This window comes from Tyto alba, unplaced genomic scaffold (assembly GCF_018691265.1).
Source record: "Tyto alba isolate M040663 unplaced genomic scaffold, T.alba_DEE_v4.0 Super-Scaffold_14, whole genome shotgun sequence".
Classification (NCBI taxonomy): Eukaryota; Metazoa; Chordata; class Aves; order Strigiformes; family Tytonidae; genus Tyto; species Tyto alba.
This window is the reverse complement of record NW_024881276.1, coordinates 27,947,799-27,969,067: the sequence shown is the minus strand read 5'-3', so window position 1 is coordinate 27,969,067 and position 21,269 is coordinate 27,947,799. Positions and strand designations below refer to the sequence as shown.

The 21,269-nt window shown below is 37.0% G+C and overlaps 1 protein-coding gene across 7 annotated transcripts in view; it reads left to right on the top strand.

Annotated features, from left to right (window-relative positions):
• TTC3 (tetratricopeptide repeat domain 3) overlaps positions 1 to 21,269 on the top strand; it is a 63,921-nt gene that overhangs the window by 22,188 nt on the left and 20,464 nt on the right. For 6 of the 7 annotated variants that reach the window (XM_033011325.2, XM_033011326.2, XM_033011327.2 and 3 more), the window contains exons 16-27: positions 4,528 to 4,588; positions 7,024 to 7,090; positions 8,419 to 8,556; positions 9,580 to 9,660; positions 10,385 to 10,497; positions 12,742 to 12,868; positions 14,508 to 14,630; positions 14,814 to 14,915; positions 15,595 to 15,687; positions 16,408 to 16,472; positions 17,862 to 17,998; positions 20,249 to 20,563. In XM_033011325.2, the coding sequence (XP_032867216.2) occupies positions 4,528 to 4,588; positions 7,024 to 7,090; positions 8,419 to 8,556; positions 9,580 to 9,660; positions 10,385 to 10,497; positions 12,742 to 12,868; positions 14,508 to 14,630; positions 14,814 to 14,915; positions 15,595 to 15,687; positions 16,408 to 16,472; positions 17,862 to 17,998; positions 20,249 to 20,563 (1,422 nt within the window). Of the gene's footprint in view, positions 1 to 2,107; positions 2,211 to 4,527; positions 4,589 to 7,023; positions 7,091 to 8,418; positions 8,557 to 9,579; positions 9,661 to 10,384; positions 10,498 to 12,741; positions 12,869 to 14,507; positions 14,631 to 14,813; positions 14,916 to 15,594; positions 15,688 to 16,407; positions 16,473 to 17,861; positions 17,999 to 20,248; positions 20,564 to 21,269 lie in introns of those variants that run through there. The other variant, XM_033011329.2, reaches the window with a different exon arrangement.

Below are 21,269 nucleotides of genomic sequence, written 5' to 3'. Positions count from 1 at the left end.
GTTTCACTTCCTTTTAGTGTGCAGTTATTTAGATACTTCTCTCCTGTATTTCTGTCTTATTTCCTTCATGCTGCTTTTGTAGCTTGAATCTACTTTACATGGATGAATTCAGAATAGAGGCTGGAACTAACAAGTAGAATGCTGAGTCACAGGCTAGAAATGCTTTTCCTCCTTCTGAGACAGGTACGGGATCTAAAAGGATCTAAATTTGAGAAGTATGTGGGTAGGTTCAATATTCATAATTCATTTGTGATTACTAAAAGCTCCATATAGATCCTTAAGAAAATAATTCTGCAGTTAGAGAGGAAGGAGGCCAAAAAAAATTTGTCAGAGTGGATTTTTAGCTACAAACTGTAAGAGGTATTAGTTGGTGTGATTTATTGTTAAACTTCAGAGTGGGTTGTTTTAATTAATTAAAAAAAAAAAGAAACCAATCCCTTTATAGAGAGAACTCCCACCCCCCAAAACTCCCACAGTGCCAGAGTTACTTTCCTGTGGTGAAAGTAAAGTGCAAGTACTTCTGATCTTCAAAGTGAAATCTTTTCCTGAATTTTGATTTGCGTTTTTTATCACCCACTAAACCTGCTGTAACCAAGAAAGCATAAGATATTTCACTGACATTCAGAAATTTTTCTTATTTATAATGTTTGTATGGAATATTGGATCTGGACCAGCTGCATGCTTACACTGTATTCTAAAGTTGTGACCTCCAAGGCACTGGGTTCTTCGAGTCCTGACCGTGCAGCAGTCTGAAGTCCTTGGTGCCCACCCATACAGTTCTTTGGACTTCACATGCTTAAATATTTGGCTGAATAGGTGTCAAAGTGCAGAGCACTTCAAAACTGATTTTAGGAAACCAGTGAAGATCTGTTACATTATTTTTAAAGTGAGCAATGAGAGAAGTGATGTTGCTCTTGTGACTTCAGATGCACGTGAACATCTTGAAGGATTAACGGATATATTGGGAGATGGAAAATGTGGGAAAGGTTGCAAAAGAAGAGTCAAGATGAATTTGTTGAAAAGATGTTGTGTGATATGATAATAAAAAAAAGCGAAGAAGAAACTACTAAGTTCCTTCAATACTTTATGCAGAAAGCACAAATCGAGGAGGGTCTTTAGAAAGGGGAAGCCAGCCTCTGGAAGACAAATCAGTTTTGAGGAACTATATGTAGATGGTGTGAAGGAGCAAAACGTGAGATGCACGGAGGCCTGGGGAATTTTGAATGAGTTTGACACAAGTGACAACAAAGTGAATCCAGACGTTTTCCTGAGCGAGAAGGTGTGGTCTGAATAGTAATGGAGTCTGATGACATGTTATAGAACACAGCTTTAATGAATCAGTGGAAAAGATCAGCAGCAACATGCCCATACGGCGGCGACCTGCCCAGTCGCAGGTTGGTGTCCAGCTTGCCTGGCAGCGAGACCAAGTCATGAAAATGCCTTTTGAATGTGGGTAAAAGTTGCACCACCCCTTAGCTCCACCAGCAGTAGCGGAGTTTGAGGGCATTGTACTTGACATGAATAATGTGGGCAGTGTCCTGCTGCCCTAGTCGGTCAGGGGGCAGGCTGTCTGCAGTCTGTCTGTGCTGCCAGTCCTGGTCAAGGGCAGGGTGTCAGCAGTCTGTCTGTGCTGCTGATAGTGGTGAAGGGGCAGGGTGTCAGAAGGGTAGCTGATTTTTAGAGAGGTTGAGGAGGGAAGAGGGATAATGAAAGGCTGAATGTTGGGAGAGAACTGAAAATTCTTCTAAGCTAAAGAGATCCTAGAACTATGAAGTGTTATATCAAATGTAGTCATTTAAAAAGGAAAATGCTGATTCTGTGGGGTTTTTTTCTGTTCTTCCTTCCTCCTCCTCTTCCCTTCATACTTATCTCAGTACTAATGTAGAAGAAAGTATTTGATTTGGCTTTGATTTGAAAGGAGGAGTTAAGCTCTGAATGACTAGCTGATACAAGTTTACTGTGGGTGGGGAAAACCAGCTTTCTTAGCCTTTGTTCACTTAAAGGCTTAAGACTTGCAGGAGATCTAATGTAAAGGAACTTTATGCCACTGTACCTTATTTTAAAGCTACTGTCCTTTTTAATTTCAGTTTTTCTCTGCATGTACTATTTTTTTGAGCATGTGTACGTTTCTGTAAAATGTCTTTGTTCACTTCTAACGGGAATGTCCAGCAAAAGCAATACTACTTCTGATATTTTAAAATGTTTGTGGGGTAAGTGAGTCATGTTTGCTGTTGAATTAATATATCTCCTGAGGTATTTTAACTATAATTCAGGAGGATTTGCTTGTTACTTTTTTAAAAGTTTTTTTTTTAAAAAATCTGAAAGTAGTATCTTTTTATGCTGAGTGATATATGACAGTAATAGTTTGTTGGAAGTTTTTCTGAAATAATTTTTGTTCAATGGCTTTTGAAATTAGATCATTCCACGAAAAAATGGTGCTGAGTACTTCTTTTGATGGTGAGAGGAAAGGCTTGTATTCCTTTATCTTTATTAAGATTTTGTTTTCAATGATAGATTGGTTCCTTAAGGAAAAAACCTATATAATGAAGAAAATGTAGTATATCTCTATCTCTAAATAATTAAATGATGTGTTGAAGTGCTTTCTGGCTTTTTTGTCTTCCATCACTTAAGTGTGTCTATTATGAGGAATTTGTGATCATACTGTCGCTTTGAAGTTTTTAATACATATGAACTGTTTCAACAGACACCTCTTCAGACTCCTGTGTGACAATTTCAATAAGTAGTTCATGAAATAATTCTAAATGTGTTCAATCTTTATGATGCTTGATTTTTCTTCTGATTAATTTAGATTTTATGTCATTAAGTAGTTTTTAAAGATAAGTTACTTCTGGCACAAGGCATGAAGTGTGTATGCATACAAATTAACTTGAGAAGCTGGGTACATGAGACATCCCATTGGCTTGAGTGAGATTAATCAAATGGGTAGATTTGTATTTTTCCATAATTAGTGTCTTTCAGTATTTTGTATCTCATTATATAAAATACTTCTCTGACTATCATGAAATAAACAATTTTTAAGCCCAGATATTTACTGAAACTTTGTATGTAAAATAACTAACTCCTTTTTTCAAATTTGATTTTATGGTAGTTCAGCATAAGCATATTAATAAATCAAGCAACGTTTAATGATTTATGTAGCTGTACCTTATGTGTGGGTTCCAGTGCTTGACTAGCTTGAATCCAGGTGCTGGACTGTATGTTGTCTGTGTGATATTGTCCAATATTAGGAACCCGTAGTTGCCTCCTAAACTGCTTCTGAAAGAGTATAGCTGGAATGATACCCTCTTGGAACAGGTAGCTGAGGCATTTACATGCCATGTAAAATCCGTTGGGTTTAGCTAGCAAAAAAATCTGCTGCTCTGCACCCCTTCAACCTATTGCCTGTAATAAGGAACCCTTGCAGGATGTGATGCTCAGCAGTTCTGCAGCTGAATTTGTCAGCTGTTCATTGGTTCCTTACCAGTCCAAAAATGCTATTTTTCGCCTTGCTTGTGTAATTGTCCAGTTAGTAGAAGGCAGCTAGTGGATTTTGTCACCTACCTGTTGAGTCATGAATGCCTTGTAAAGTTCTAACTTGAAATTTTTTAAAATTAAAAACCTCTTGACTTAATTATGAGGCACATTCAGATGCCTAATGTTGTGTTTTAACTCAACAGAAAACAGTTGAGGGATTATTTTGCAGTTAATGGCATGGCTTCCTGGTTTTGACCAATTGCAATAAAGTACTAAAACATGTTTTCTTCATCCTTGTTATTAATGAATCATTTACTCAGCTTGTAGAACCCTGTAACTAATCAACGACAGTGTTAGATCTCTGAAGTTATAAAGTTTAGTGTTAGTCTAGTTAATTGTGTGAAGTTTTTAACATTAAGTTTCAGAATTAGAAAAGAATCTATATCGTGATAGATTCTTTCTTGTCTTTGTGATCCAGTATTTCCACAAACATTTTTATTTTGTAATTAGGGACATATATGATCCAACTCATATATTTACATTTCTAAGATTAACGTGGGTCAAACTTAACTCCTTTAGCAATGTATTTTTAAGTAGCAGACACTTTCTGTAAAATTTCTGTAGTCAAACTTGGACAGCCATAGTAATCTATTATTCCTTTCAAATTCTAGTTATCAACTAATAGTGAATAATAACAACTCTAGTGGTGTATAACATACTGATTTCTTTAGCTTGGAGTACACTTTAATAGCTGTTACAATATTGTAGAGTCAGATAATTTCTTACAGGATTTTTAAGATTCTTCTGTTTGAAGTATCTTTTTTGCCTTATAGGATTAATAAAAGCCTAGGCAATTTAATAAAAATAGTATCAAATTAAAGTGTTAACACTCAGAGGTGGCTTTTGGAAAAACTTCGTGTGTGTTAGTTTTTGCTTTTGTAAATGTTTAAGATCTATTACTTATAAAGCAAAATACGAGTTCTGAATGCATTTTTTTTTTTCCTTTGTTTTAGGTGATGATCGTTTTGTTTGAAATACTTTTTCTCATTACAGGCCAAAGTCATCAAAACAAAGGAAGACCAAAACCCAAAACTGGTGATTCTGAAAAGATGAGGTAAGAAATATTATTTATTTTTAAATGTATTATTATTTTGAATTCTTTCATGTAGCACTTAAAGGAGTTAATGCAACTTTGACTTGCTGCTTACTCTTTTGTAATTGCTTTGTTCACATTGGTTACATATGCTTGAGGACATAGTTTGTGTTAAGGTAGCTGATAAAAATTCACAAAATTCCAGTTTTCACCAAGAGCTTGAGTTAGTACTTGGAAACTAAATATTTTCCAAAGCTCAGTTGAATTTTAGTAAATGAATGCATAATTTTAATAACCCCTGTTTAAAAACTTGCCCAAAAGCAAGTCACCCAGTATAGCCATAACAAAAAAAAAATGTGCTTCCTTTACAGCAAAAGATAGTAGGAAACTTGTTCCAGTTGTTACATTCAAACTTACACCACAGCATAATTCAAGCTCAGTCTTATTTTCAAGGCATTTTTGTACTATTTGTATTCTGTGTACCAAATATTTTTTTTAAAACTTCTCTGATGCTTCTTATGCTCACTAGGAAGAGGAGGTTTGACTGGAAAGCATTGTAAGTCAATCTCAGAACTGAATATTGGAAAAGAACTTTTAATTAGAGTCCTTCTGTTTGTAGACTTCCTTGTTTGTAGACTTGAATTTTTGCTTAAAGCATATCGATGTCTGATTTTAAATACACGAATACTCCCTGTAGAACGTGCTGAATGTAAATGAGTATATTTGATGGTTTGGGGCCAAAATTAAACTAGTTGAGATAAAAAGCACCATAGATTTTATGAACAAAATTTATGCTTCCATCTGTTACAACATTTAAAACAAAGTTTAACAAAGGTAGTAACTATTCCAAGTGATACTGGGGCCAACATGCTCCAAACAGGTTTGGGGAAATTGCTACATTTATAGGTGATTCCATATTCTAACATACTTGCTCATCTAATAGATAGTTAAGGAGTTAAGAACTGTTACTGGCTGTCTTATTTGTGACTGAGGCAAATGATGACTTCCTCCTTAAGGGCACACCGAGATGGAAGCTCTCAGTGTTTTAACCTGATGGAAGATTTCAGTGTTTTAACCTGAGCTGTGAAATTAGACAAATTAAGTTCTGAACGTACTTTCTTGCTTGTATGCTTTTTCAGATACTGTTTTTCAGTTGTGTTTAGGAATATTAAAAACAGATGAGGGGTACAACGAAATAAGCTGTGAACATTGAAATAGGAAAGTTTCCATTAAGTGATAAATTTTAAAGACAGATTTCTCATGTAGAAGAGTCTAAGACTTGAGGAAACCTGGGAGCAAAATCTGATTATTCCCAGTCCTAATCTAAGTGAAATCACAAAACGTACCACCTTTTAATCTGTATTTAGTACAATACAATCCTTTTGTTTTTCTATAACTCTTTTTGAGTATCACGGTAGCTGAGACAATTGAAACTTTGTCACAGCAGAGGCCATTTATGCTGTTTAACTGGGTTGCTACTGAACTTCTTTCTCCTTTCACTTCAAGAGGAGGGGAGAAAATGATAGAATGCACTGTGGGAACAAATCCTTTTTAAAGTAACTCAACCATCTACAAAACTGCTTCTCTCATGAGGAAGTTTATTAGACTATAAACCCCATGCAACTTCTCAACAAGTGTGGTGCATGGTCAATTACAACCTTATCTCTGTTTCTGTAATTAGCAGCTTGCTTGGCTTCCAAAAAATCTGGGGAATCCTCTGATACTGCAAAGAATTTACGTCAGATGATGAGTGTTTGATGCCTTTGAACGTATGACAGAACTGAGTGTATGTTAGCAAGAGTCAATGTATAATTAAGCATTGACTAGCACTCTTAGCATTAAGGATGCAGTTTAGAGTATTAAGCAATACTTCACCTCTTCATTATACTTTCTCCATTCTCTAGTTGTGCATGGTGTTTCTGCTGCGGTAGTGGAAAGGAAGAGCTGGGAAGAACAGCTCTGTTCCTCTCTTTGCTCTCCCTGCCCCACTGTGCGTGGCTGCTACGTGTATTTGATTTTAAGTGGTGGTTCTGCTAGGATAAAGGATCATGTACTTAGGAAGAGTAGAGAAGGGGAAAGATCCCTAAGCACCTTCTTACACTGCTGCCTTTGGTATAGGGGAGTTCTCTAGTCACCTATCCCACCCCTTCATAAGATGAACTCAGCTGAGAATGAGGTGGAGAAGATAAAAGAAAACAAATAAAATGATGAAGACTGCTACTTTGCTGAAGCCCTGGTGATTCCTAAGCCAGAAGTATGTGGACTGGATGAATACTACCATAATCCTTGACAGTGTTACAGTACTTGTTACCATGGTTGTGAAAGTATGCCAGCATAATCTCTAGCATGTAGGCAAATGTGATGTAATTGATAAAAGCACAGAAATGTGTTTCTTGAAAAGATGATTACATGTCAAGTACATGTGCAAACTCTTGATGGCATTGTCCTGTTTTTAGAGATCACCTTGATTTGAAGATACAGTCTAAAACCATCCAAGATACACTCTTCTGTACTGTGCAACAGGTAACTGAGAATTCATTAGCATATGACCTTATGTGTAAGTAATTTGTCACATTTTAGTAACACTGTCCAAAACCTCAGTTCATTTAAAAATTTAACACTTCACAGCTAGCCTGACTTTTATCAGGAGTCAAAGATTATGTGATTACACTGATTTATACCGTCTTGTTACTGGTAGTCTTTTGTTTCTCCTCCTTCCCCTCCTGTAAGACCTCACACTGGAAATTAGTGTAACAAAACTCAATGTAGTCATTGAATAACTTTGCTAAAACTATGAGTTTGTCATATAGTTCCCTTGTTTCTTAATTTGTAAGAAAAACTACAAAAGTCATTGGGAATCATTCAGGGATTTATAATAACCCTCCCAAAGTTCTGACTAAATGAGTTTTGCTGTGTTTCATACATTTGGAAATAATGATAGAACATTTTGTGGAATGGCTGTTTAAAATGCTATATAATTCAAAAATTGAGAATTCCCCTTCTTAGGTCTTATCAGCAATGAATGATGAGTATCCCAGAGTTCTTGAATTAAATCATGGGGACATTCATAATTAATCATTTCCTCTCTGTTAATTTGGGGACGTAGATACCAGAAATCTCTCTTCTGATTAATTACTTCATACAAGAAAACTGGATTCAGGAGAAGGTGCCAGTTCTGCCTGCACTAGGACCCCCTGTTTCCTTTAAAGTACCTATTTCTGTAAGGCAAATGCATCACTAGTATCAAAACTAATGTTTTCAGTTGGCTTAATCAGAAGGTCCTAATTCTACAACTGTTTGTCTTGATTTACAGTCTCACTGTTGGAAGTTCCCTCAGACTTCAGGAAGTATCTATAGTGAAAGGCTAATAACATAATGCATTCTGAAACCTGCTAACATTAAATATTAACCTAGATGGCGGGAAGGTGTAGACAGAGGGAAATAGTTCTCAAGTTTTTCAGAAATGTTTGTACATGAACAGACTGTACAAGTGAGGAAAAGCATAAGTCTGGGTTGTTTTTTATATATATAAGAAGGATTAAAATGATGATTGAACTAAACTTGAAACTTTCTGGGGAGAATGGGATCTAAATTTAGAACAAAAACTAGATTTTTAAGAGATTACCAGCAGTAGGCCCATGAAAATGTTAAGTTTTTAGAAGCCGAATTTAAAACAGAATTTTATAAAAACATACCCGCTTTAAAGGTGAAATTACAATAAAACTGTAGGAACTACAGAATTTTAACAGTTGGATAAGTATTTTAGAAAAGAGCTTGCTTTAAAAAAGGAAAACGAAAAAAAAAAAAAAAAGACTTTTCTTTTGGACTTACTGTTTCCCTAAATGTTTTAGGTGGATTTAACTATGTTGCCAGAGGAGGTTAAATCCCTTGTTTGTGATGGTTATACAGCCTTGATGGACCAGCGCTCTCACAGTGCTGAACAAGCCTTTTCACAGTTGTTGAGCATTCTTAATCCTTCAGAATTAAAGGTAAACTGAGAGGAATAAGTTTATTGGAGTATTTAATGTTCATGCTTTCAATACTATGTTTCGTTCTTTCCTTTCACCAACGTAGTCATTATTATTGAATTGTTGCCTGTGATGTTGACTAAAATGCCAGTCACTGATAAGTATGCCATAGAGCTTACAAATGAGAACAGGATAAAAAAAAAAATAATAGCATAGGATGCATTTTTGTAATGTTCAGCATAAACATGCATTTCTAGATGCAGTCTGAAAAATATTTGCCAAAATCATATTCTTATAAAAATAAGATACTCTTATCAAATATCTTATTTGATAAGAAACTACAGTCCATTGTCAGCTTAACCTGAATTCATAATAATATAGAGTAAAAAGAATTCTTCGGGTCAGATAACTCTTATGGTAAATACTGTGAAATCTTGTGTGTATGTATCTCACCAGTCAGACATTGACCCATTTGATGTCCTAGATTTCTTTAAATTATTGTGCTGTAGTATTAAGTTTTGTGTGACAATGTGTGTGCACATGCATTGCTGTGTTTCAAGCTCCCATTTTAGTAAGGGCTGTTGCAGTGCCAACAAGTTGTCTGTCCAAGCAAGTAATGCACCAATCCATCTGGAATTGTGACCTAGTTTATTAGGAAGAAAAAAGTTGATAAAGGGGTTTATTTAAGAAAAAAATCTGCTCGATTTTGAACATGATATAGCAAAGACACACTGCACTGCATCAGGTCAATATAGTAAGGCCTGTAGTTACAGCATTTCCAAGGGCAGACGTGTCAGGATTTATCACTTCTAAATATATAGGGGTGCTAAATGACCAGTAGTAAAGGTGTAGTTAACCTTTACTTTTTATGCTAATTGTAACATAAATCTGGGTAGAGGCTATGAGAAGAAGGATGGGAAAATAGTTTGCTGGCTCTGTTGTAGTGAAGATCTTCAGTTCACATTAGACAGTAATGTTCTAGTTACCAGCAAAGTGTTTTTGTGCATGCTACTATTTGCAGCAACTATTTGACTCTATTTGCAGCAACTGAATCTTCGTATTATTAATTATGTTGTAATCATCTATGGACATGCCACTGCTCTTCTTGGAATAGGACAACCTGAGGTATGACATTAAGCCACTATATTGTTTTTATTCAAATTTGTAGTTCAGGTAGTTGGCCATCCATTTTTGTCTTTTCTTAACAGATGCAAAACGAACAGGGAAGGAAAACTTTTGTCACATTTTAGAATCATACAGTTTATTATCTGGGACTGGATCTTTAATAGTTTTGAATAAACTAAGCTACCAAATAAAATTTCTTTTTAAGCTTTTAAATCACATACTTAAGTAATAATATGAGGTATAGTCAATTATCTTTCTTCTACTTCATTGTAATGTGGTTATGTACTAATCTCTCTAACACAAACATTCTACTTTGAAAACAAGAGAAAGAGAATGGGTTTGGTTCTGGAAAACACCAAAACAGAAGTGCAATTTGTTTGAGTTTTTTGGGGGTTTGTTTGTTGTTTTTTTTTTTCCCTATAGTGTTTAAAAATATTCAATGTCAAAATAAATTTTTAAATGTCTGGGTGTTTGTAGCTCATTAAGTTCAATCATTTAATTTAATTATTTCAAAGGAGGCCCATGTTTACAGAGCAAGTTTCTTCTTTTAAAAAAGGGAAGCCTTTGTGTGTGATCATAAGGTTGCTTAATTTCCTTTACGGATCATAAGACTGATCAAAGAATAGGGCATACTGACCCACTCTACTGGAGCAAAAAAAGGAGAGGGAAAGTGAAAAGTTTCTGGCAAAGTGTCACATACTTTTGTCTTAAATTTATTTTTAAGGCACTGGCAAAGGCTGAAGAGCAATTTAAGAAAATAATTGAACAGTACTGGGAAGAAAGATTTGGTTGTTTGGCGTACTATGGAATTGGAAAAGTGTACCTCAGGCAAAACAGGTTGGTACAATATAAAGCTTCAATATCTAATACAAAAAATATTTTAATTTGAGAAATGATGTGTGAGGTTTTTTTAATTATTCTTTGTTAATCACTAAATTCATACATCAGACTGATTTATTACTTTAAGTTTGTTACTGCTAAGAACGTAATGGAAGCCGCTGAATCGAGCATACTCTAGGGCACAGGGATGTGACTGAGCAGCACAACCCTGCAGTGGAGGAGAGCTCATAGAAGAAGGGCAAAAAACTGTGACCTCAGGGAAAATGTATCATAAGGAAGGCTTAACTTATCTCGGCACCAGGGAGACTTGAGGGTAACCTTGGTTTTAGATAAGGCAGATGCACCAGTGAGTCATCGGATTCCCTGAAATAATGTCTTCCTGAGCTAGCCAGACCAGCATGGGGAGAGGTAGGGAGTATATACATGGCTCAGACAGACATAAAATGTGGAAACTGGACGACTAATAAACTTGAGAGCAGAGGGCTTGAGCTGGCTTCAACCCACGTACTCCTGGCAGTATTTCTTCCCAGTGTCCTGATGGTAAGCGTATAGAAACAGGTAATGGGAATCATGTTTGTATTGATTCAGCTGTGTATTGCAATTGCTGTTATGCCTGTGTTGTGTTGTGATTTCAGTATATCACTGTATTGCTCTGCTTAATCAAAATCCCCTGTAATGTCTGTGGCGGGTTGACCTTGGCTGGCTGCCAGATCCTCATCCAGCTGTGTTCCCACTCCCCCTCCTCAATGGGAGGGGGGTAGAAAATAAGGTGAAAAAGCCCAGGGGTTGACATAAAGATAGGGAGTTCACTTGTTAATTACAGTCATAAGCAAAACAGACTCAACTTGAGGAAAAATAATTTAATTTATTGTCTGTTAAAAGAGTTAGCTGGTGGGAAACAAAGTAAGAAAACTAAAATCACCTTCCCCCTTCCTCCCCTTTATTTGAGGCTCAACTTCACTCCCTCATTCCTAACTTGCCTACGTCTTCCTCCCCCGAGCCGCCCAGAGGGATGGGGAATGGGGGTTGTGATCCGTCTGTCACAGCTCCTCTCTGTGCTCTTTCCTCTGTACACTCCTCCCCTGCTGCAGCCGGGGCCTCTCCACCAGCCGCAGTTCCTTTGGGGTGCATCACCCTGCTCTGGCAGGGGTCCTCTGTGACTGCAACGTGGATACCTGTTCCAGCAGTGTTACTCTCCAGGGGCTGCAGGGGAATCTCTGCTCTGTGCCTGGAGCACCTCCTCCCCTCTTTCTTCTTACCTGGGTGCTTGAAGAGCTGTTTCTCACACTTTTTTTTCCTTACTCCTCACAGCCATGTAGTATGTGTTGTCCTTTTTTACTCATGCTTTCCCTGACGTGCCACCACCTTGCCTGAGGGGCTCAGCTGTGCCCTGTGGTGGGTTCATTGGGGCCAACTGGAACTGGGGCAGCCCTGGCCTTTCCTCACAGACACTGCCCCTGCAGCACTAGTCTTCACCCCACCCTGCACAACCTTGCCATGTAAACCTAATACAATGCCAAATAAATAAGCTTGATATTAAACCTTAAACCCTCCTCATGTGGAATAGCTAAAAGCACCTGGTCAGAGAGTGTTGGACACTGAGAGGGGATTCCTCTTTCCTACTGCCACAGCGTAGCCAGGTGCAGTCTGAGACCCCGGAGGTGCCTATGTCCCAATCCCATGGATGTGGCTTGTCTTCCCCTTGGCGGTTTTGACCCATAGTGAGGCTGTGTGTGTTTCCCAAAGAGGTGTGTGTACACACACAGACTCACACTCATGCACGACAGCACAGCTGCCCACCCAGACTAGCCCAGGCACAGCAGCTCCCATGTGTAGCACTACCTGAACTCATGTAAAATGTAAGTATAGGTAAGAGTCCTGTGCCTCTGCTCTGGCTGATCAGGGTTGAAAGTCACTTGTGAACATGCAGGTGCCCTCACTCTACTGACAAGCACACCCATGTTCATGGGTCCCTTGAATATCAGTGCAGACTCACTCTGCTCATATCTGTGCCTGGATTCTGGGCCCCTTACCCAGGCTGACTTACAAGATCACACCTTGTATCTATACTGAAGAGTCCTTAAGCAGATACCTTAATGAACCAGGTGCTATTTCATTCCTCATAGTCTTACAGTTACCATTTTTTTTCTTGGACCATAAAATGAATCATGGAAGTATTACAGGCCATGTAGAAGTTACTCATAAGTGATCTGAACGTGTTGTACCTATTTCAAACTTCAGGTTTTCAGATGCACTTGATCAGTTCATGAAATCACAAACAATGGTTAATCACAAGATTGTACCTGGAGTATTAACTTGGCCCACAACATCACGGGTCATTGAAGAGACACGAACAGAGAATTTACAGGTATGTCTAAAAAAAAAAAAAAAAAATGGGGGCATAAAAACCTGTTCTGTCAAATGGTCTTTCCAGAGACTAAAAAGGTGGTCATCTTCCTCCCTGCCTCCACATTGTCAAGGTCAAAGAAGGATGGGAGGCAAAAGCGAGATTTCAGCTTGGAGCAGCCAGTGCAAGCACTGCTACTCATTGTGCAGAGTGTTGTCAGCCCCAAGGCCTGGTCTTTGTAGAGCAGAACTCTTCTTGCATGACTAATCTGAATGTGTGGGAAGCATCCCATTTACAGCACAAGGACAGGGATTCTGTGTCAGGCTCTGTGCTTGGGTATTTCCTTGTAATAATGTGTTTCTAATCTGTTCCAGTTGTTTCATAATGTGTTTACTTACTAGTTGCCTGTTAGCAAATAAGTAGATGTGAATATTATACACAAAGTAATGCTAGAGAGAACCGGTTAAAAATATGAATTAGCAAAAGTGTGATGTTGAAAATTGCAGCAGTGGTGCTATATTTAAAACCAAATAGGAGAGTTTGACATTAGGAGACAGTTTGACTCCTAAACTGTCCGAACTTTAGGATTAGTTTGACAAATAGGAGAATTTGGCATAGTTCTTGTTCGATGCAGTGGGAGTTGCATGGTAAAATTTCCTGTTTGACTCAAAAAATCTTAAATTGTGGTTCTGACACTACATATTTCTTTCTCATACTGAGCAGCTTTTTTTTTTTTTTTTAATTGTTACTGTTGTTGTTGGCTTAAGCTGTAATTGAGTCACTGATACTTGTGAAAGGTTTCTGGATAAATCATGTTGTGAGAGGCAAGATGTGTAAGCTCCTCTCCAAGGAGGCAGTATGACACACTTGAACTTGCTAGGTTATTCAGTGTATACACTTGGCTATGCTATACTGATCTGTTTCATTTTTGGTAGAAGCAGCAGTAGTGTTGTTTCCTAAAGAAAAGCGGACTAAAAGATTTCTCATAGACCCGCAGCAGACACCACAGTAGTCTGTCCACAGTAATACATCAGTGGCCTGGGACTTCGGGAGAGCATGGTGGTCTGTTTCTAATAATGTTTTATTAATCTGGGCTCAATGCCAACCCTGTGGGACTTGAACTGACTTTACATAAAGCCACTGTAATGTCTTTTACCTCAGATGCTATTCTGGGAGATCTCACTAGCTTCAGTGCAGGGCCAGGTCTGAGCTGTCCCTGGGAATGTACTTGATCCCGTAACCCAGATTGCAGGTAAGGCACGCCTGAAATGCTGGTACATGGAGGGAGTGAGCAGACACTCTTTTTTCGTCACGTTATCTGAGTAATCTAGCTCATCATTTTGGCAATTGAAAGCTTACTATATTCTCATGCATTTGGGAATTGGTCAGCATGTAAAACATTGGTCCAAGATAAACCTGCATGCAGGGGAGCTATGAGTACTTAGCTGATGGCAGTTCAAACGAGCATTTTGAATGTTTTGCCGTAAAAGCACAATTTTCCATAGCTTTCACTAGAAAAGAGTTGTTCTTTTGGTATTAGTCGTCTGCTGTTCAGAGAGAGATGTGTATTTCACTGCACACTTCCCTGGAAGTTTGTAAGTAGATTCCGAATGTTTTCCTGGTTTCTGTGCAATGTCTTATGTCATTTTGTGTTTCTCAGATGATTTTAAAGAGTTGTATTGAGGAATGCAAGTTCCCTCCACAACCAGATGCAGTTTGTCGATACCAGCAATGCCATGGACACTCCAAAATCCAAATATTTTTTACAGACCCAGACTTCAAGGTAAATTTTTAATTTAAAAGGGTTTGGGAACTAAAACTTCATGTTTACATGTTTTCTGGCCCCCCTTCACATTAAAGAGCTATCTGGAACACACGATCTTACCCTATCTGCTGTTAAGTTGTGCACTGTTCTCTGTTTGTCTTTTTTTTTAATATGTTAAATTAATACTTTTTTCAATATTAGGGTTTTATACGTATTACTTGCTGTCATCAATGTAGAGTGGAGTTTCATATCAGCTGTTGGAAGAAGTTGAAAACAACAAACTACAGTGATAAAAATGATAAGGTAAGAGCTGTGTCAGACTATAAGCATTTTATTTTCTCTTTTTTTTAGTCAGGATTATCACATTCCTTTGGTCTGTGATAAGTACAGTGCTACAGCCTGATGTTCCACCCTCATGACACTGGCAGGAGGAAGACAGGAAAGAGGTGTTTCTTGGTAAATTGTCTGGCATGCAAGTGTGGGTAAAGCTTGCTGTTGTTTACTGAAGAAAAGGCCTGTCTGTGTGAAGGCTTAGCATGCTTAGCCTGTTTATCTTGTATCATTTATGTCCTTCCATGTGGAAGTTCTATTACTGCTACAGTCTTGCTGTTGAAGCAACAGTTCGATATTGAGCACGTCTAAAAACTTCACAGAACACAGTATCAGCAGCCAGTGTAAAATGAAGGGGAATCCGGGCAGAGTATGAGCTCATAAAAGAATATTCTTAGAGTTGACTCTTGAATGTGAAGTTGGAGGAAGGGCTTTGCTGTAGCTTTGGGAATAACAGGTATATGCGGCAGATGTAGGGTCCTTTTGATTTGCAGTCCTTGCCAAGTCAGCTGTCACTTGCTTTCTTCATCCAGTAAGAGTTTAGAACTGTGCTAGCTTGGCCACCTCAATTTAAGAAACTGTAATCTGTAGAGGAATGTAGGTTTTGTATAAATTTAAATGTCTTTGTTGTGTGTTTCATTTTCTCCTACAGGATTTTCTCCAGGAATTGTGTTTCACTCCTGATTGTACAGGCCTTATTTCAAAAATAGTTATTTTCAGTTCTTCTGGTCTGATAAAATGTGAAGTAAGTAGAAGTTCATATAAAATAAGAAAATAATCTTTAAAATACTTACTCTGGTAAAGGAGATACAGTGAAGATGAGACTGAACTGCAAACTCATAAGTAATATTCTCTCTTAACTACAGAATCCAGCATTATTTAGGAATGTTAATTACATGTTCTTTGCTTACCTGTTCTTCTGGTGAAACAGCCATTACTTTATGGTATTGGTTAAAATTGTCATGGATGGGAACTGGAGCTTTGTTTTATATTTAGTTTGAGTGACGTGAGAGGAACTGTTAGTTTGACTCAGAACTAATCTTGCTAAATGAAATAATTGTATTGGAAGAGTGTTCTTACCCTCTGCAGAACCACAGGAAAATAGATACTTGTTCCCAGAGCAGGATTGGTCTGTGAGAAGCAAAAAAAAAAAAAAAAAAAAAAAAAAAAATTGTAAAGTTTGCTTCCTGCCCACTGGTAAAGCAAAACAGCTTCCACTTCTTCCTAACTTTGTATTATCTTTCAACCTGTCTTTTTTGCGGATAAAGATGTATTGCTATATACCAAGTTGTAGCAGTAGGTGATATTTTTAGGTAAACCTTCATGAGGCTTATGTAGGCTGTATTACTATTTTGTAGTATTACTTTTGATGCTTTGGAAAGCAGTAAATGTCCCTGGGTTTTGAGTACAGCAATGTTGCATTGTAACCCAAATTTAATTAGTACGATGTCACTTATTTTGGTAGTTTGAACAAAAAATCACAAAACCCAAGGAACCACCAAGAGCCAGTATTAAACAGAAATGTTCAAGGTAAGCTCTCTCCTGTTTAAGTTGAATCAATTTGAGAACAAACCAGATTTCTCTATGATTGGTTTTCATGCCTCTTGAGAATTGCTAAAACACCACAAATACTTTGGAAAGCTATTCTTGCCCTTTTGCCTCTGATAAACTAAAAACTCTGCTAAAATACGTTACGATTCAATTATAAAAGCATTTAAATTAACTTGGAAAGCAAGATACAGAGGTACAGATTTATAAAATGAGCACAGGAGGGCATTAACTGATAATACTGAACAAATTCTTGGTAGCTCTCTAGTGGTCATACGGTTCTTTAAAAACAACATTTTCAGTTTGGTCACAGAAACTGTTATCAAATATACAGCATATGATTTGATGCAAATCTGATTTTCCACACCTCTGTATTGAGGGATAAATTGTCCATTGCACCATTGACTTCCCAGCAATTTGAACGAATAGTTTTTTTAATATAAATTGCTGCAGTCAACTTTAAGTCTTTATACCTGAAAACTAATTTCATTGTGAAATCTGTGGGCAGAGAAGTAAGGAAGTAACATGTTGTCTGGGGAAAGTGTGATTTGCAGGCTGTATGTAGAACTTGAGGACTGTTACTTCTGCTCTCCATACATGTCTTTAATTTGTGCTAAGATACTTAATTATTGGAATGCTAAAAGAATGGGTGTCTGATATTCTTCTTAATGGATTGAGTGTCTTAATTATACGTGCAGTGAAAGTCAAGTGTATATAGATTAGAATACCACCTTCATTTTCAGTCTGATATTGCAAGCATTGTTCTATTCCTTCACCTTGCTAGAGGGAGGAAACTTGGCAAGATTTTTAGCTGGATGGGAGAGGTATCGCTGTGTGGCCTAAGTTCAACACCACTGTTCCACAGCATTTACTATCTAGTCAACTTCATATGAATGTTTAGAAAGTGTAAATAAAAATGACATATAATCATGCTCTTTCAGTTGTTGATGCACGTACCTTTGACATAACTGAGTTTACATTTTTTGGTTAAGTAAGGTTATAAATAGTGAGGACTCATGCTGTGAGGATAAACAAAATTGATTTTTAAAAGTTAAGGAAATCCAAATGTTAATAGGTTGTTCAAAATGCTGAGTTATAAATTTAAGAAAAAAAATGATATTTCAGTTAATCCTAATTCAGACATCATTAATGGGAGTAAAATGCTTGATTTTTATGAAACTTTTGTGAAATGTTGTGGCCTCTTGTAAATGAAAACTAGCTTTATTATATCTGTACTTTCCAGCATAATATTTTGTGGTAGAATGGAGATTGTAGCTATTGTAAGACATGGGAAGTAACTTAGATGTGGCTAACTCCTTTGGCAATTTATCTAACCTAACATTAGGCTCACTGCTTAATTTCTCTTTTCAGTCTTAGGAAGTTAAAAATGAAACAAGAAAAAAAATTACGAAGAAAGCGTGCACGAGAAGAGGCACAGAATTCTGTCAAGAAGATAACAGAAGAAAACCAGATAGGAAATGAACCATCTCAATACAGCGATCACAGTGGTATGTGGAATTAGAGATTATTGTTCTAAGTTATCAAGAGGTAGCATAAATATAATTCTGAACGTCCTAAGTGAATTATAGCAGAACACTAATATTAAACATAATCCCCCCCCCCTTAAAGACTTTCAGTTTTACTTAAGATTACTTCAGTTCTGTTTTTAATTTATAAATAACTGTAAGATGTTAGTGTATGGTTGAGTTCCTTTTAGAAAACCTTTATTCTTGCTTCATTGGTTCATGAAGTAGCAGCTTGAAGAGTGCAAAGGCTCAAATTCCAAGTTAATCTATTTAAAAGTGGTTTCAGAAAAAGCTTTATGCCCAGCAAGTTAGGACACTGCTACAGGAAAAAACCCACCCTGCATCTCAGACAAAAAAACCTAACTGCAAACTATCCTAACTGCAGAAACTGCAGTGACTTGAAATGTATATTTCAGAGGATTGGGGAAAATAAAATACTTTAACCTATAAGTATGTAGTTGGTTAATGCTTCAACCTTTGTGTTCCAGTTAAGTTTATCTACAGTGTTCTGTATTTCAGAAGTGTGAACTTGCACTGCATTTTGTATTATGGCAAGCTACACTGCAAACAAAAATGGGTGATTTTTTTTAAATTTTTTTGTGTATTACTAACTTTAAAATAGTGATCATGTTTTCCTTGTAGAATTTTATATTAAATACTTTGTGGGCACTTTTTCATCCCACACATGACATACTCAAAATTCCCCAGAACCCTGGTTGTCTGGTCAGTGGCATGTCCTGGCACTTTCTCTATAAAAAGTTCTAAGGTGCTAATCTTTTTTGGTTTTGTTTTTTTTTTTTTTTTTTTTAACCATTTTATTTGAGAGCAATCCCTTCCATTAGCTCCATAGATTACTATTTTTGCTTCCATGTGGTTTTTTTAAAATCACAGTCAGTTGACTTTGTGCTGGGGTTTTTTTTTAAGTCCACGGTATCTCCTCTCCTATGTCTTAAGTTTGGGTCCTTGGATCCACTCCAGGTCAGTCACCTGTATGTGACTTGATTGTCCCAAATACCCTTAAAAGCTCTAAGAACTAAAAATGCCTTTGGTGTGACAAAAACACTCACCCAGCAGTAGTTGGATCACTCATCAGTTGGGGTACTGATGTTGAGGAATATGTCAGCGCGAAGCAACTTTAACATAGTTCTGCAAAAATCTGTGTGTTGGTGTTGGCCAACCTTTAAATTTGGTCTGAGTTATTTCTGTAATAAAATTGAAGTCTTGCATGTCTTTGGAGACAAGCTATCTATTACTCTGTTTTTCTCTTGGGGAAATTTCATAAGGAAATCTCTCAAAAGAACATCTAATTCAATCTCACAAGCTGTGTGAGAGGTTGTGAGGCCAATTTCAGGGGGGAGCTAGATCACAAAAGGGTTTTTTGTTTTGTTCTATTAGCAGCTATAGCTACCTTTAAATAAGAGCAAACCTGCTTGTAAATTGGAGAGGAGTGCAAATGAGGGGCAGTACTTGTTTGTGTGCATTTTTGTAAGATACAGAGGTTTTTAATGCAGACTCCTGCAGGATAAACTCAGGCATGGCTTATACCTGTGGGGTTCATTGAATCTGTTAGTGTGCTTGGAACTGCCTGTGTCAAATGCTTAATTATTTTAGGTGTAATATGTAGTGCTTTGTTTCTCAAAAATGCTTATCAGATCTACATCTTTTGACTATGGTTGCTGTGGGTTAAGCTCTGAAAGTGGCAGTCTATAAATGTGTGGTGTTGAAGAATAACGAAAGGTGAAGGCTGGTATGAGCCAGTAATCTTTCACTCTTGTTCTACAAAGCAGCAGGGGCAGAGTCAGGGCAAAGGTTGCTGCTAGGTGTATGCTCAGGCATTTGGAAGTGTGCCTTTGCTCTGAGAACTGATGCTTGGGGGAATTCTGTCTCTTCATCAGGGCTGGCATGCAGCCCACAGATCATAGGCAATTGCTTGAAGCTACTATTACTGGCAGGTAATTTTTTTTTAATTATTTTTTTCTTTCTGAAATCTAGTTAAGATGCTAAGGATTATTCGTGTAAACCAAATTTAAACCAATATTGTGTCAAATTCATAATGCTAAGGCTAATTTATATGGAAAGTTATATATTCTGTAATTTTCAGTGTTGTGATAAAGCAGATAATTGAAAACACCACTTCGTCCAAATTATCTGTACCTTAAAGTTGATGTTTTTAATTGTGGTAAACAAACATGAAATCTTCTTTAGTTTTTTCTTTTTTATATCCCATCATAGGTTATGTTCAGGATTTATATGCTGGTGATAGAGTCCTGCAGCATATCAGTCGAAATGCTGAGAAAATAAAAGTGGCTGTTCGTGATGCTTCCAAACTATTAAGGGAATTGCTTTCATGGTTGGTAATCAGTGAGGAGGACTACACATCATATTCCAAAACTAACAGCATGTCACATGAAGTGATGGAACAGCTCATCAGTTATTTAATTAATGAAAAAAACAGAGTAAAAACAAGGAGTTTTATCCACGTGCTGAGTGAGCTGGAAGAAGTGGATCCCAAATTACACAAATGGCTGAAACATCTTAACAACTTGGGTAGGCTATATGTTTCTGTAATAGAAAACCTTACCCTGTCATAATTGTTCAGTTTACAGATGAAAAGATAACCTCCTTATTTTCTAGTCTTGCTTTCTTAACTTTAGCCTGTATAGTAAAGCTTTTCTCTTTTTCATTTACTTGATCCTGAGCCAGAATTTTTAGAGAGAAAAAAAGCATAACTGTTGCTAACACAGGAACAACCTGTCTTGTCTCTGCATGTAAAGCATTCTAATAGGGGCAGGGCTTTGTATAGGAAAGAGAAAATTGAATAGCTGTGTTTTTTTCATGTCTTTAAGTTCCAGAATAGGCTTAAATGATAATATTTATATAAATAATTTGTTTCTGGAAAGTAAATCGTGATGGGGTTTTTGTCATAAAAGTTTAGCTGACTGTATAACTTGGAGGTAATTTAGCATGGTGCTCTTTGGTAGTGTTGCCTTGCTGTGTAGTTTTGTATTGAATTTATAATTGGATGAAGGTAGAAGTTGTTTTTTGCAGGCAAAATGGACGTAAGATGCCAAAACCTTGCACAAGATTTAGGTTCTTAATTCTGTTCTGTTGTGTCCATGTCTTCTAAGGAATTTATGTAGATTTATTATACAAATAATAATTTGGCATTGACTAATAGTAAAATTTTTATCAACTCCATGTATCATTTTTGTTTGCATTTTGAAGATACAAGACATTTTACATAATCTGTTTC